This window comes from Protobothrops mucrosquamatus, unplaced genomic scaffold (assembly GCF_001527695.2).
Source record: "Protobothrops mucrosquamatus isolate PMUCROS unplaced genomic scaffold, P.Mucros_1.0 scaffold1978, whole genome shotgun sequence".
Lineage (NCBI taxonomy): Eukaryota > Metazoa > Chordata > Lepidosauria > Squamata > Viperidae > Protobothrops > Protobothrops mucrosquamatus.
In genome coordinates this window covers 1-13,125 of record NW_015388094.1, presented here as the reverse complement: position 1 = coordinate 13,125, position 13,125 = coordinate 1, and the positions used below count along the sequence as shown (strand labels likewise).

At 36.1% G+C, this 13,125-nt stretch overlaps 1 protein-coding gene across 1 annotated transcript in view; it reads right to left on the bottom strand.

Annotated features, from left to right (window-relative positions):
- DPP4 (dipeptidyl peptidase 4) overlaps positions 1–11,821 on the bottom strand; it is a gene marked incomplete at its 5' end in the record, with an annotated part of 46,936 nt that extends 35,115 nt beyond the window's left edge. The window contains 6 exon segments of the mRNA XM_015823769.2: positions 156–223; positions 637–741; positions 6,649–6,693; positions 7,694–7,820; positions 9,112–9,215; positions 11,661–11,821. Coding sequence (XP_015679255.2) covers positions 156–223; positions 637–741; positions 6,649–6,693; positions 7,694–7,820; positions 9,112–9,215; positions 11,661–11,821 — 610 coding nt within the window.
- Between the last annotated feature and the right edge of the window lie 1,304 nt (positions 11,822–13,125).

The following is a 13,125-nucleotide window of genomic DNA, read 5'->3' as shown; positions in this document are numbered from 1 at the left end:
ACATTGCCATGCAAAATTTCTTATGCTTCTCATCCAGTCTCAGTTTTAATACGACAGACAAAAGCAGAACAAACAGAAAAAGCTATCTCTAGAAAGAGATGGTTTATGCATTTGTCACACAGGCACATATTCAAAAGTTATCAATGGATACTCACAGGCTGTTATTTGTTACGGCAGCTATACTGATTACTTCCCATTTTCCACTTGTAATAGGTTTAACTTTCTAAGTATAAAGAGTAGATAAAACATGAATCTCCATTAATGTAAGGTTACACATACATACACAAAACAATGTCTACGACAAACTCTGATAACTCCAAAATGATAATATGTATGTAATGACATTATCACAAAAAATGCTTTCCATTATGTCTTATGCAAGTACATAAGCCAGGGGTGTTAAACTGCCGGCCCGTAGGCCGGATGCATCATAGCGAAACCTATTGCCGGCAATGGCAAAAAAAGTCACGATACGTCGTGACATGTCACGTGACGTTGCGAGTTTGACACCCCTGACATAAGCCATGGCATTGAGTGATGACATCACACAGGTGTCATCATTTGTCTCTCTTTGCCCTCCCTTATGAACATCCATGCACAGAGATAAAGAAACATGCACAAATAATCATTACTTACTCCTGCGCTATCAGTGTAGTGAATATGTTTATATCCTTCTGAATCACTGATAATTCTGTAGTAGCTGATTTTATCAGAAGTAAAGTAAGGTTCAGATGGCTGAAACTGCGAAAAAGAAGAATAACATGTTTATAGATGTAATGGTTAATAAATATACTATTTCATAGGTTTATTAATTTTAACCTCTCAGAAAAATACACTGACTATTAGATTTTTGTTCAGGGATTAAAAATATATATTTTTTATTTCCCAAAGAACAAGTTATTCCTAAAGTTTTCAAAATAAATGAGACAAAAGAGATAGGTTTCTATTGTGGCATTGGCTGTTTTTATAGAAAGACTCTTCAGTATGAAACATTAGTGAATTGCAATTACATGGCTCTTATTTCTCTTTTCTTTCATGCACAGGAGGTCTTTAACAGTTTGTTTTTCTTTACTTTTTATTTTCTTTTGTTGTTTTGGTAATATAAGAAATGGAAGGTAATTAATTAAAAAGAAAATAATTTATGATTTGTTGACATATAGACTTTTGAATATTTACAAAGCAATAAATAATTTGAAAGAAGCAAAGAGATGCCAACATTCTAGCTCTGCCCAATTTCATCTTCTCAAATTCTGATACCTGAAAGTTCACAACCACTGAAATTTAATCGAAAGATTCAGCTCAACTGTTCTATACTGAGCATGCTTACTTATGTTCCTCTGCTGAGAAGAATGGCTTGTCCAGTAGCTTTTCTATTAACTGAATGTATCACTGATTTAATACTATTCTGCAATTCCACACATTTTGGAGAGTTGGATCAGTGATCTTCAGCCTTTTTTTTTTGACACAAGACCTAGTTGTTCAATATTTTTACATCTGCAGAAAGTTCACTGTACTACGCAAAGAAATTGTCACTTTTTCTAATTTTTAAATCGATACCGTTGTTACAATGGCTAGGTTTTGGTATTGTCAATCATTAATTATATTTATTAGTGTTAGATTTTAAGTCAAATTTTCTATATAATGTATTAACAAATTTCAAGGAAATGAATTTGTTATTCATAGAAACATATTTAAAAAAAAAAAAGAAAAAAGAAAAGAAAAAATATGTTTGATGTGGCATAAATAAGGCTATGTGAAAGATTTGGGATTTCAAACTTCCTCACACAGGTAGCTTCTTGATCTAGGCAACACTAAAAAGACCCTGCCAAAAGTCTTTTGCCTCTCAGTTACCAGTGCCACCATCTATCTTCTAAAACAGGGGTGCCCAACCCCCAGTCCATGGACCAGTACTGGGCCGTGGCATGCCAGAAACTGGTCCGCATAAACAAGCCAAGCCCCATCAGCGAGATGCAGGCAGCACACAAAACCACGCCCTGTCCGGCCAATGGAAAAACCTCTCTCCACGTAACCGGTCCCTGGTGCCCAAAAGGTTGGGGACCTCTATTCTAAAAGGTCCTTCACCTGTCACTCCCTTAACCATAATCTCTGAAGTATAGGCTCCATTGTCTTACAGCCATCTGATCAGTAAAAAGTAAAAAATTTCTAGAATGCAACATAAAAAGGTTTTCTAGAATAAACACATGACTAGGGTTTAGTCTTTTTCCTCCCCTTTGGAAGAAAGTTCAATTACAAATGAATTATTTGTAATTACAAATAATATATAAGTTTGAATAATAATAATAAATATATAATCAACAAAATCACATCATATTTTTAAAAAATGACTCAAAAATATATTTTTGATCTCACAAATGGGAAGATTTTTTCAAGGTGCATATCAACTAAGAAATAAATAAAGAAAAAAAAATCTTGAACTCAATCTGATATTGCGCAAAACGTCCAAATGTCCACTAAAATGGAAGTAAGAGAGAATGAGACTTTTAATATAGAAAGACAAAATAAATTAAATTCTAATACAATATCTATTGAGGGCAGTTCTCTATCTCGAAGAAATAACTTGAATCCTGAAACGAAGTCCTATTATTTTGTCCTTACATAATATCCCGCTTCTTAAGGTAATTCTAGTTGTTTATCAGAATATTCAAACTCAGACGTTCTTTGGCATTCAGAGTGGCGTGCAGGCTACAGGGTTAGATGGTGTTCGAAACAACATTAAAATAATTTCTCTCTTATTTTTCATTTCATTTAGCGCTTGATATTCTTTACCAAGAGAATAATTGTTAGGGTTTCAAGTTGATATGGTCACATGAAGACCTCTTTCTGCTTTCTTTTTAAAAAAGGTTATGAACTGTACTTAAACTGGCTCAACAAAATATGAATTGGGGAAATTAGTACTGCCGACAGCCACTGACATCTTCTTGTTCAACCAGAGTTGTAAATAAACTTCTCAATTGAAACTGGTTTTGTATTTGTCATCCTTTTGACACATCTATATCACATAGCTTGAATGGCTTAATCATCCATACAACAATCTTCAAATTGATTAGCTCACCAAACGGAGTCAGTGTGCCAATTCTTAGTGCATGTAATTTACCTTCAAGTGTCTCTATGTCAGCAGTTTCAAGTTTGTCTTTGAGAAAACTTTTAGGAATTGACTGATTTTTTTTCCTGGAAGACATTTTGCCTGAGGAAAACTATTTTGTTGATAAATGCAGAGAACATTTTTGCAATCAGTGTCACTATCTTACTTGAAGTTTAATCTCATTAAATATTCCAACTGAGTAAAAACCATCTTTTTTTCACGCTTCATAATTTACTGCAGACAACAAATTTATTTCAGTACAGTAGAACTCTGAATACCCATTTGAATAATTCCACAAAACATGTCAAGCAATTGCCTTTAAAAACCCATTAACATCCTCATAAAATCACCAGTGAACAAATTGCTCACTGTTATCTTCTCAGAGCTGTTGGAACAATAGTTCATTCTTGGAATTGGTTTTGTTCTTATTTATTGCATTCAGCAACAATATTTAGTGTGTCATATAAACTTAAACTTAAATACTTGGTAAAGAGATGAATTACAAGTGAATGAAAAATATGTTGGAACGCTTTTCTTCAAAAATGCCATACTATTATTGTTGCAATACATCTATCAGTATGTAGGGGGGGGCAATATACATATATGTGTTTTTGTTTTTTTTAATGCACATTTTAAAATGTTTTGTTTAGGGTTTTTTTGTCTTTCTAAAAAAAAATTAAGTTTTTTTCTTGTAAAGAATAAGCATTCTAGTATCCATTTCCATCAGCTGGCTAGTATTGATGGGAGTTGGAGAGATAGCTCAACGACACCAAGAGAGATCCATATCCATCCAAATTATTTTATTCCTGGCTCTACCCATTTTTTAATCTATCTCAATCTAATTTTCAGGGAAAGTTAAAACAAAGGAGGTTCCAGATAATAAGTCTTATAGAGTAATGAGATACCTTATACTTTCTTGCTGCAACCGACTTATTTGAACATATAAACCAGGGGTCTTCAAACTTGGCCCTTTTATGACTTGTGGGCTTCAACTCCAAGAATTCCTCAGCCAGGCACGCTGGCTGAGGAATTCTGGGAGTTGAAGTCCACAAGTCATAAAAGGGCCAGGTTTGAAGACCCCTGATATAAACCATAGTGGAACAAGCATGACAATAATAATGTTAACCTATTCTTTTCTATTCTTATAGTAGATTTATATTCCTCCATTTTTTCTTTTCTTTCTTTTTGCTTAACTGTTCACACCACACACAATCTGCTTATTATGTTGCTTCCTGAGATTTTATCATGTAGAGCTAAAATGTGTTAGGTATATTAAGGTCTTTCTTTTCTGATTAGGCTTGACAGCAGAAGATACTAACTTCCATTATTTTTGCAGGGCAGATCTATATTTGATGCTTTTTTAAAAAAAAATCATGACTCTTTTAAGCAAACGAGGAAAGAAAAAAAGTATTATTCTTATATATAGATCTAGTGATGTTATTGTACAACTCCTTGTTCCTATAAACTTGTTCCCCTTTTAGGAACAGAACCTGGCAATCTACTGACCATATAGTAGATTTACAACTGTTCATTTTACAACCATTTTTTTAGTGACCATTCAAAGTTACAACAGCACTGAAATAAGTGACTTATGACTCGTTTCACACTTACAACCGTTGCGGCATTCCCATGGTCACATGATCAAAATTCAGGTGCTTGGCAACTGGCATGTATTTATGACAGTTGCACTGTCCTGTGTGTCATGTTTTCACCATCTGTTACTTTCCCAGCTGGTTTCCGACAAGCAAAGTCAATGGGGGAAACCACAACTGAGCCCAAAATTTCTGTTGCTAAGCAAGAGTGTTGTTAAGTAGGTCTTGCCCCATTTTATGACTTTTCTTGCCACAGTTGTTAAGTTAATCACGGCATTGTTACGTTTGTAACATGGTTGTTAAGTGAATCTGGCTTCCCCATTAATTTGGTTTGTCAGAAAGGTGAATCGCCTGGCCTTGGGACACTGCAACCGTCATAAATACATGCCAGTTGCCAAGCATCTGAATTTTGATCAGATGACCACGGGGATGTTGCAGTGGTCATGAGCGTGAAAAACGTTCATAAGTCACTTTTTTTTTAATAATAATAATAATGATGATGATGATAAAGTTGGAAGGGACCTCGGAGGTCATCTAGTCCAACCTCCTGCTCAGGCAGGAAACCCTATACCATTTCGGACAAATGGCTGTCCAGTCTCTCCTTAAAAACTTCCAGTGTTGGAGCATTCACTGCTTCTGGAGGCAGGTTGTTCCACTGGTTAATTGTTCTAACTGTCAGGAAGTTTCTCCTTAGTTCTAGGTTGCTTCTCTCCTTGATTAGTTTCCATCCCTTGCTTCTCGTCCTGCCTTCAGGCGCCTTGGAGAATAGCTTGACTCCCTCTTCCCTGTGGCAGCCCCTGAGATATTGGAACACTGCTATCATGTCCCCCCTCGTCCTTCTCTTCATTAAACTAGACATACCCAATTCCAACAGCCGTTCCTTATATGTTTTAGTCTCCAGTCCCCTAATCCCCAAAATGTGAAATACTACTAGTTATAGGCATTAAATATGAAAACAGCAGGTTCCACTTAATATATTGATACAATTTACAAGTTTTAACCAAATATGCCAACCACCAAAAGATAACCTTAAAGATGAAATCAGAAATATCAAAGTTTGCTAAGCTGAATTCCATCGGAGAAGAACAAATTGCCAATGTCAGGATGAATATCCACATCGGCAAATAATAATTTGCATTAATTTCATTAACATGACGTCCCAGCAATAGTTCTATTTTTCTAACGATACTATAAATGGGTATGATGATATCCCATGAAAAATTGAGTTGCTATGAAATTTCACCTTTTTGTGTCCTCTTGTAACAACTGATAAAAACTAGCCATAACATGACATCATCTTGGACAATGTTTAGTTCTTTGCCTACTGCTCGAAGAGAATGAGGAAAGACTGCAATGACATGATATCACACATCCTTTTAAAATATTAGGGATTACAGGATAGAAATGTGAGAGAGACGTAGGTCCCATATTATACCTACAAAAAAGACTTTGCTATAGTCTTAATTAAAAAGTTGAGAAACCAGTGTATTTCTCATATTGGGGGGTGGGACTATAATTGCAATTCTAAATGGCCTTGGAAAAAATCCAAAACTTTTCACTTGGAAAAAAAATAGTTATTAAGAAGAGCTAACTTTCTATCTGTATATTAAACTATATATTACAAAGCAGTAACTTACACTATTGTCCAGGTAGTTTGTTGGCAAGTGCTTTTAATCACTTATTCAACTAATCAACCAGCTGTTTTTCCTGCCCTGAAACTCAAATATACACCCTTTTCTAATGTTGTTCCAAGCTTGTCTTTATCTCACTAATACGGGGCTGGAACCTGGCAAGGAAGGAAAGGATTTAGATGTGATAAAAAACAGCTAGCAGGTACAATGAAATGGTTCCTTTCCTCACGGTAAGGTATCTTTTTAGCCATGTTCTCTCTGTAGGAAAGGATGCTTGGCCACCATGCAACCTGTAAGTTGATCCTTAAATCACTGAACTTACTCTGCCAACCCAGCCAGTTTTACTTTCTTCAAGATGCTCCCTTTCCTGAAAAAAAGAGAAAGATTTTCATTGTTTTAATAACCGCTATCTGTTAATTAGCTCTTCTCTCTTTCAATGCCAATATTTACAGAATTTTCTGTACATTGATGCCTTTATTTAATTGATCGATTGATTCTCTACTTAGTTCCCAAGACTCAGGGAATTACAACACAGAAACAAAAACAGTAAGGACATAAAATCTACCCAAATAAATATTAGCAACCCAATTATCTTAAAATCTTAAAAACAGCATTGTAAAAGACAATCACCACCAAATGCCTGTTTTAAACAGAGTCATCAGTTTTGCATGCATGGACCATTAGTTACAAGAAGAAGGCAATTCCTTCAGTAGACAGGAAAAAGCTATGTATGGTTTTTAAAGTTGAAACTAACACTCTGAATTCAACTCAGAAATCTATTCGTATCCAATGAAGCAACTAGTGAATCAGGGTTATGGCAGGGCTTACCTGCTAATATCCTGGCCACTACCAATCACAGTTTCCAAGCTATATTCAAAAACAGGCCCATGCAGAGCATGTCTAGGGGATGAGGATGAGAGTCTCTGCTGTCAGGGCTTCATGGTCCAGGTAAGGCTACACTGGCAACCAGCCTAGGTTGCTGATTACTGTGGAAATCTGCCTCTAGAAGAGAATATTTGTAGCTCAGGGCTGAACTGTGGGGTTCTTGATGCTTTCTGAGCTTGGTTGTTTTCTTGCAGGTATTTCACTAGTAGGTATCATCAGGTAGTAACCGTGATTATATTAGCTAGTTGGGTAATGAAACATCTGCAAGAAAACAATGAAGCTCAGAGAGCACTAAGGACCCCTCAAATCTGCCTCTCCCATTCCTAAATCACACAATGTTTCCCCAAGCATCCCTCCACCAACTCCATTATTTATCCCATCTACCAAGCCTTGCCCACTAACAACCAGAAGGATGCCATGGTCTGCTTGCACTGTTGAAGCAATCTTCACCCTTCAACCTCTACAATCCATCTCCACTGTACCTTTGGGCAGTGCCATGCGCTGCTATAGTCACAGATGGTGAGCACAGAAAAGTTTTGAATCCTTCTCAGCCACTGCACGCAAATTCTTTCATCAGTCACCCACGTTACAGCACTCAAGTAGTGGTCCCTGGAGGTTAAAAACAAAGAGACTGCTCATCATCTGTCTGTATAGGTTCACTTGAATTCTATACCTAAATGTTTATCATTTATATGCCATTCAACGTTCAACATGCTATTACTGTTACAATATGTATTATACAGGTAGTCCTCGACTTGCAGTAGTTCATTTAGTGACCCTTCCAAGTTACAACAGCACAGAAAAAAGTGACATGACCATTTTTCACACTTATGACTGTTGCAAAATCCCCATAGTCACCTAATCAAAATTCAGATGCTTGGCAATTGTTTCATATTTATGACGACTGCAGTGTCCTGGGGACGGGTGATCAGCTCTTGCGATCTTCTGACAAGCAACGCCAATGGGGAAGCCAGATTCATTTAACAACTGTGTTACTAACTTAACACCTGCAGTGATTCATTTAACCACTGCGGTAAGAAAGGTAGTAAAATGGGGCAAAGCTCACTTAACAAATATTTCACTTAGCGACATAATTTTTGGGCTTAATTGTGGTCGTAACCTGAGGACTACCTGTACAAATAAAATTCAAATTTTAGTTCTATAGAATAGAACTGTACTACAGATTTTGGAAACATTCCATGACTAGAAACGGAGGATCACAGGCTAGAACAAGATAAGATAAAGAATATAAACTAAGAACTAATGCCACGAATCACAGAATATAAAAGATGGAAGTGTGTCTTGGAAAACTGAGATTTATCTGCAAATAATTCTTTTGACTTCTTTCAGCCTAGCTAATAGACACGAAGGGTCCTCCCTCTCTTCCTGTGCACGTGTACATGTATGTGTGTATGTATATGAGAAAGAGAGAGTATGTTTATTTTAGTATTTGTATATGTGTCTCTGTGTTTGCAGAATACCTTTAAATATAGAAGCTGATGTGGCTCATCCTGGCTTATGTAGAGTTCTGACATTGCCTATAATATCCTTTATATTTTACAACACCAAATATGCACATACCCAAATTATGTTACTACGATATAAAAAAAGTTTTACAGTGTTTTAGTTTGGGCAATTATATGTATATCCTACTATTTGCAACCCAGAATCTTCTTGGAGTTGGGCAGTTTTAATAAATATGATTAAAAAAAAGAATGACTGATCCAGCTGAATATATATTGAAAAAAAGTCAAGTATTAATAAATTACAGAATCCACAGGATTTTTAATGCAATAAATGAATGTTTTTTAAAATCTTATATTATTATTCAATAATTATAAAATAATAACAATAATAATCTACAACACTCACCAGAACAAAGCATATTACTTGGACTTACCCTGATATTATACTAGATGGTGCAACAATTTCCGAGATATTTTTTAAGGAAAGGGATAGAATATCCAAAACAAATAGTCTTATTGTTGGATTTCTAGCACCTGCCTGGATAAAATTAAAACATCGTAAAACAGATTCTGTCCAAATGGCAATGTTAATTAGAAAATTACAAAGTAATTAGCTTTTAAAGCTCAACATGAAATATGAGAAAATTATGTATATATAGTTTTAAAAAAATAATTTGTGTTTTATAGAGGTTCATTGCTAAAAAATCTGAAAGCTATACTAAAGATTTAGTTCAATACATATAAAAATAATGTAATTTTTCTATGTCTGTAAAAACAGTCAGTTCAGGAGATGTTATGATCACTGACATTTAGTGAACAGTTATTCTTTTAGAGATCAGTGTAACTCCTCATCACATGACTTAGTAAACATTTCTATTATAGAAGACAATTTTCTATTTTCTAGTAAGACTAAAAACACACATGGTCCTCTGAAGATGCTGCACAATTATCTTCTTAATCATCCTCCTCAAAAAGGATATTGGGCAAAAATTGTCCAGTGTTGATCGGTTCCGTAAGGGGTAAAGGGACAACCCCCTCACTCAAAGAAAAATTCACCACTATTAGGATCACTCACATGGCATATCCCAGGAGAGGCACAGATCTAAAAAGGCTTAGCTCATGCCCGTGTCAACTTTCTGATGACTAGCAGGTTCCAACCATTCCCAGATAACTGGGCAAGATTCACCCTAGGCATTTCCTCTGGACCTGCAAGAAGGCTAGCGTCAAACTGCAAGTGAATCTAAGATGGTGAGCAAATTCCTTCACCCATCCCTGCCAAAGTTTCCTTGCGCCCCCGTACACAAGAGGTAACCAGGGGATGAAATAGGGCTGCAGGTGGCAATCTGCAGATGCATTAAGAGTGTAAAAATACTGCTGCTTTGCCACCTTACTGCCACACGATAGCCCTTAATAGTGGCTCTAGCCCATGTTCAGTCAAGTTCATACTTTGTTGAGTGTAGTGTCACTCTAGATGTTTCCTCTCCCATTTCATCTCCCTCAACTTCTCTGTAAAATACAGGGAATGCAATCCAAACCAAAGTCTCAGCTGCCCCCTTATTCGAAGCAACAACCAAGATTTCAGATCAACCATCCAGCAGACCAGGAGGGACAACTCTAGGCTCCCTCTGAAACTTCTCCAGCTCCATCAGTTGCCGGGGGGGGGGGGAACCAATGTAATAAGTCCAGACTCCTTGCAGTGGATAGCGGCACCAGAGAGTCTTATGATAATTAGGTCATGATCTGACCATGACAAGGGGGACACCAACAGCTCTGTTTGTACTTTCTATTGAAAAGTATGTTGTGTCCCCAAATCTAATTGAAGCACTGATCAGGGGAATGATTAATCATCTTCCTCCTACATTAAAATTCAATGAAAATTCCTTTCAGAACTACTCTTGATCTTTGATCAACAACTGTTCCCTCTTGGAACAAACCATAGCTTTAATCTTGATGATGGAAGCAATCTCATCAGGACCAAGTGAATCAATCACAAGCATGCATAGAAACTAATTTAATTTTGGCCTGTAACAATGTTATTGACTTTCTGGCTTCCAGAAATAACTTTACGATATGTCAAACATTTTCAGTTACATGATTCTGAGAAATAAAGAGAGCAACATATGTCCAGATTCATGCCCCATTAGGGATTTTAAGAAATTCCATCAAAGATTCTGCTGAAAGTGAACATGGGTGACCTACTTCAGAAGTCCCATGCCAAGGAGACTGACAGCAGGAAGCCATTACTATTCATTCTACTCCAGAAAAGAAGTTACATTTACTTTCTAAAATGCATGACAAGCTGGGACATTTTTCCCACTTTGCTGAAGCACTGAAAATCCTACCACGCTTAAAAAATTACTACACTCTCTATATTGAGGCTTCTTCCCCATCACTTCCTGGACTAGCTATGGAATATTACAGCCATGTGAACAGTCTATGGAGCATCAGAAAAAACAGCCTCTGGAAAGACCCTGGAAGTATTGAGAACATATCAGTTTCTAAAGTTTGACAACACTAAAACCAAGTATAGATCCACTGCACACATTTTTTTTTTAAAAAAAACCAGAACAATTCACTTCTGCCCTGGCAAATATATCAGCCTGGAAATCTGTCCTCCAAAACAGAAATGAATGTAAGCTAGCCCACTCATCCCTTTTCATGGAAGAGCTAATAGTCCTTAGTCCCTTATTTGCCATGCAACTCGTGAGCTGAAGTGTTCCTTTTTCCATTGATCATCTAAGTGCTCTTCAACAAATCATTTTAGAAACTTAAATATTCCACAGCCTTCAACTGCTTTCATTTCCTGTTTCCCTAGAGATAATACAATACTTCAGAGCTGCCAGATGCTATTGACTTAAGTCACAGTAATCACAGCAAGCTGTTGAGGAGAGACAGACAATATTTTTGTTAACAGCAAATGATTAAATGTGACTATTCTCTTAATCAAACCACTCAACAACTATGTTTAATAAATAACACAGACCTTAGGATATGGGATTTTAATGGTCTTTGGATATTGCAGTGTATCTTCTGAATAAAACGAATACTCCATAACAGGAACCTCCGTGTCATTAATCTCTGCAAACGCCAAAAAACTGCCATTTGGAGACCACCACAGAGCAGAATGAGTGCCAAACATTTCCTCTGAAAAAGATGCAAATGTGTTCTTTTGAAGCAATAGTTGCTAAGATGGCTTTTTCCTCTGAAACATTGTTCATAATAACTTGTAAGTATAATTTCAGATGGAACTTCAGTTCCTGAAATTCAGCTTACTTGCAATGTTTTGCAACCAAAACAGTAAGTCAACTCTCAGAAATGCCTTTTTATAGAAATATGGCGCTATAGAAATATTCTGTTATAAAAAATCTGGCTTTAATAATGATGCAAATTCCAGTATTTTGATTTATCTTAGATTTCAATATTATGGATAATTGTTTCTTGTTTATACTATAACATTTTCAAATGTATCGTCTATAATGAACAATAATTAAATGCAAAGAAACATAACTTTCCAATTATGTACCCAAACTTAATATTCATCTGGAAGAAAATATACAAGTACAAATTAAACATTCACTGAATATTTTATGTCCCAAAAATGCACTTTAATAAGTGCAATTACTATGGGCGATTTGAGGTGCATTTGAGATGATAATAAAAATATAAATGTTGAAGAGTTCCCACTTTCTTTATGAAGAGAAGTATGTTCATACAGCATGCCCTGGAAATTTAAATAAAAAAGGGGTAATCATCTGGCGGCAATACAAAAAGAACACAAGCTCTGATTTCTATGGTACTTATATCATAGGGGCAGTATTGGGGTTTTCTTATATTTCCCCTCCTGGACAATTGTGGGGAGAACATTAAATCAAGCCAGATAAAGCTCTCCTGAATTTAGGAACTGGGATATAAGTTTAGGCACTAAACTTTGTTTATCTGCAATTATATTAGGAGAGAAAGCAGCAATTTCTACATGACCTTCTATATCTAAGATCCTTTGCCTTCGTATGGATCTAACCTGATCTAACTCTTAAGGTTAAGATGGCATCACTGGAGAAATCATAGTGGCTCAGTTTCTTTGGGACTGCTGTTTCCCAGGAAGGTTTGTAGTTGTCTGCCGATATTACATGGGTCAATCCACTAGGGTTGTGGTGTAGTTTTAAGCAGTAGATAAAGATATTGATCAGAGAATAGATTCAAGTTTACTGACTCCTATTTCTCACTGAAGTACTGATTTGGAATACAGCAGGTAACCTGGAAGATACTTAGAAATTTTGTTTGAATCCTTTCTGTGGTGATCATGCTATTTGGTCCTATTTGAGCCCTGTATAGCAACTGTGCTTGGACTATAGCTAAAAACAACTTAATTGCAGCAGAGGAACTTGCTCCTCTGGAAAAATAATAAGTTTGTAAACTGAGGCAGATCTCTGTTCACTGTGGGATACATA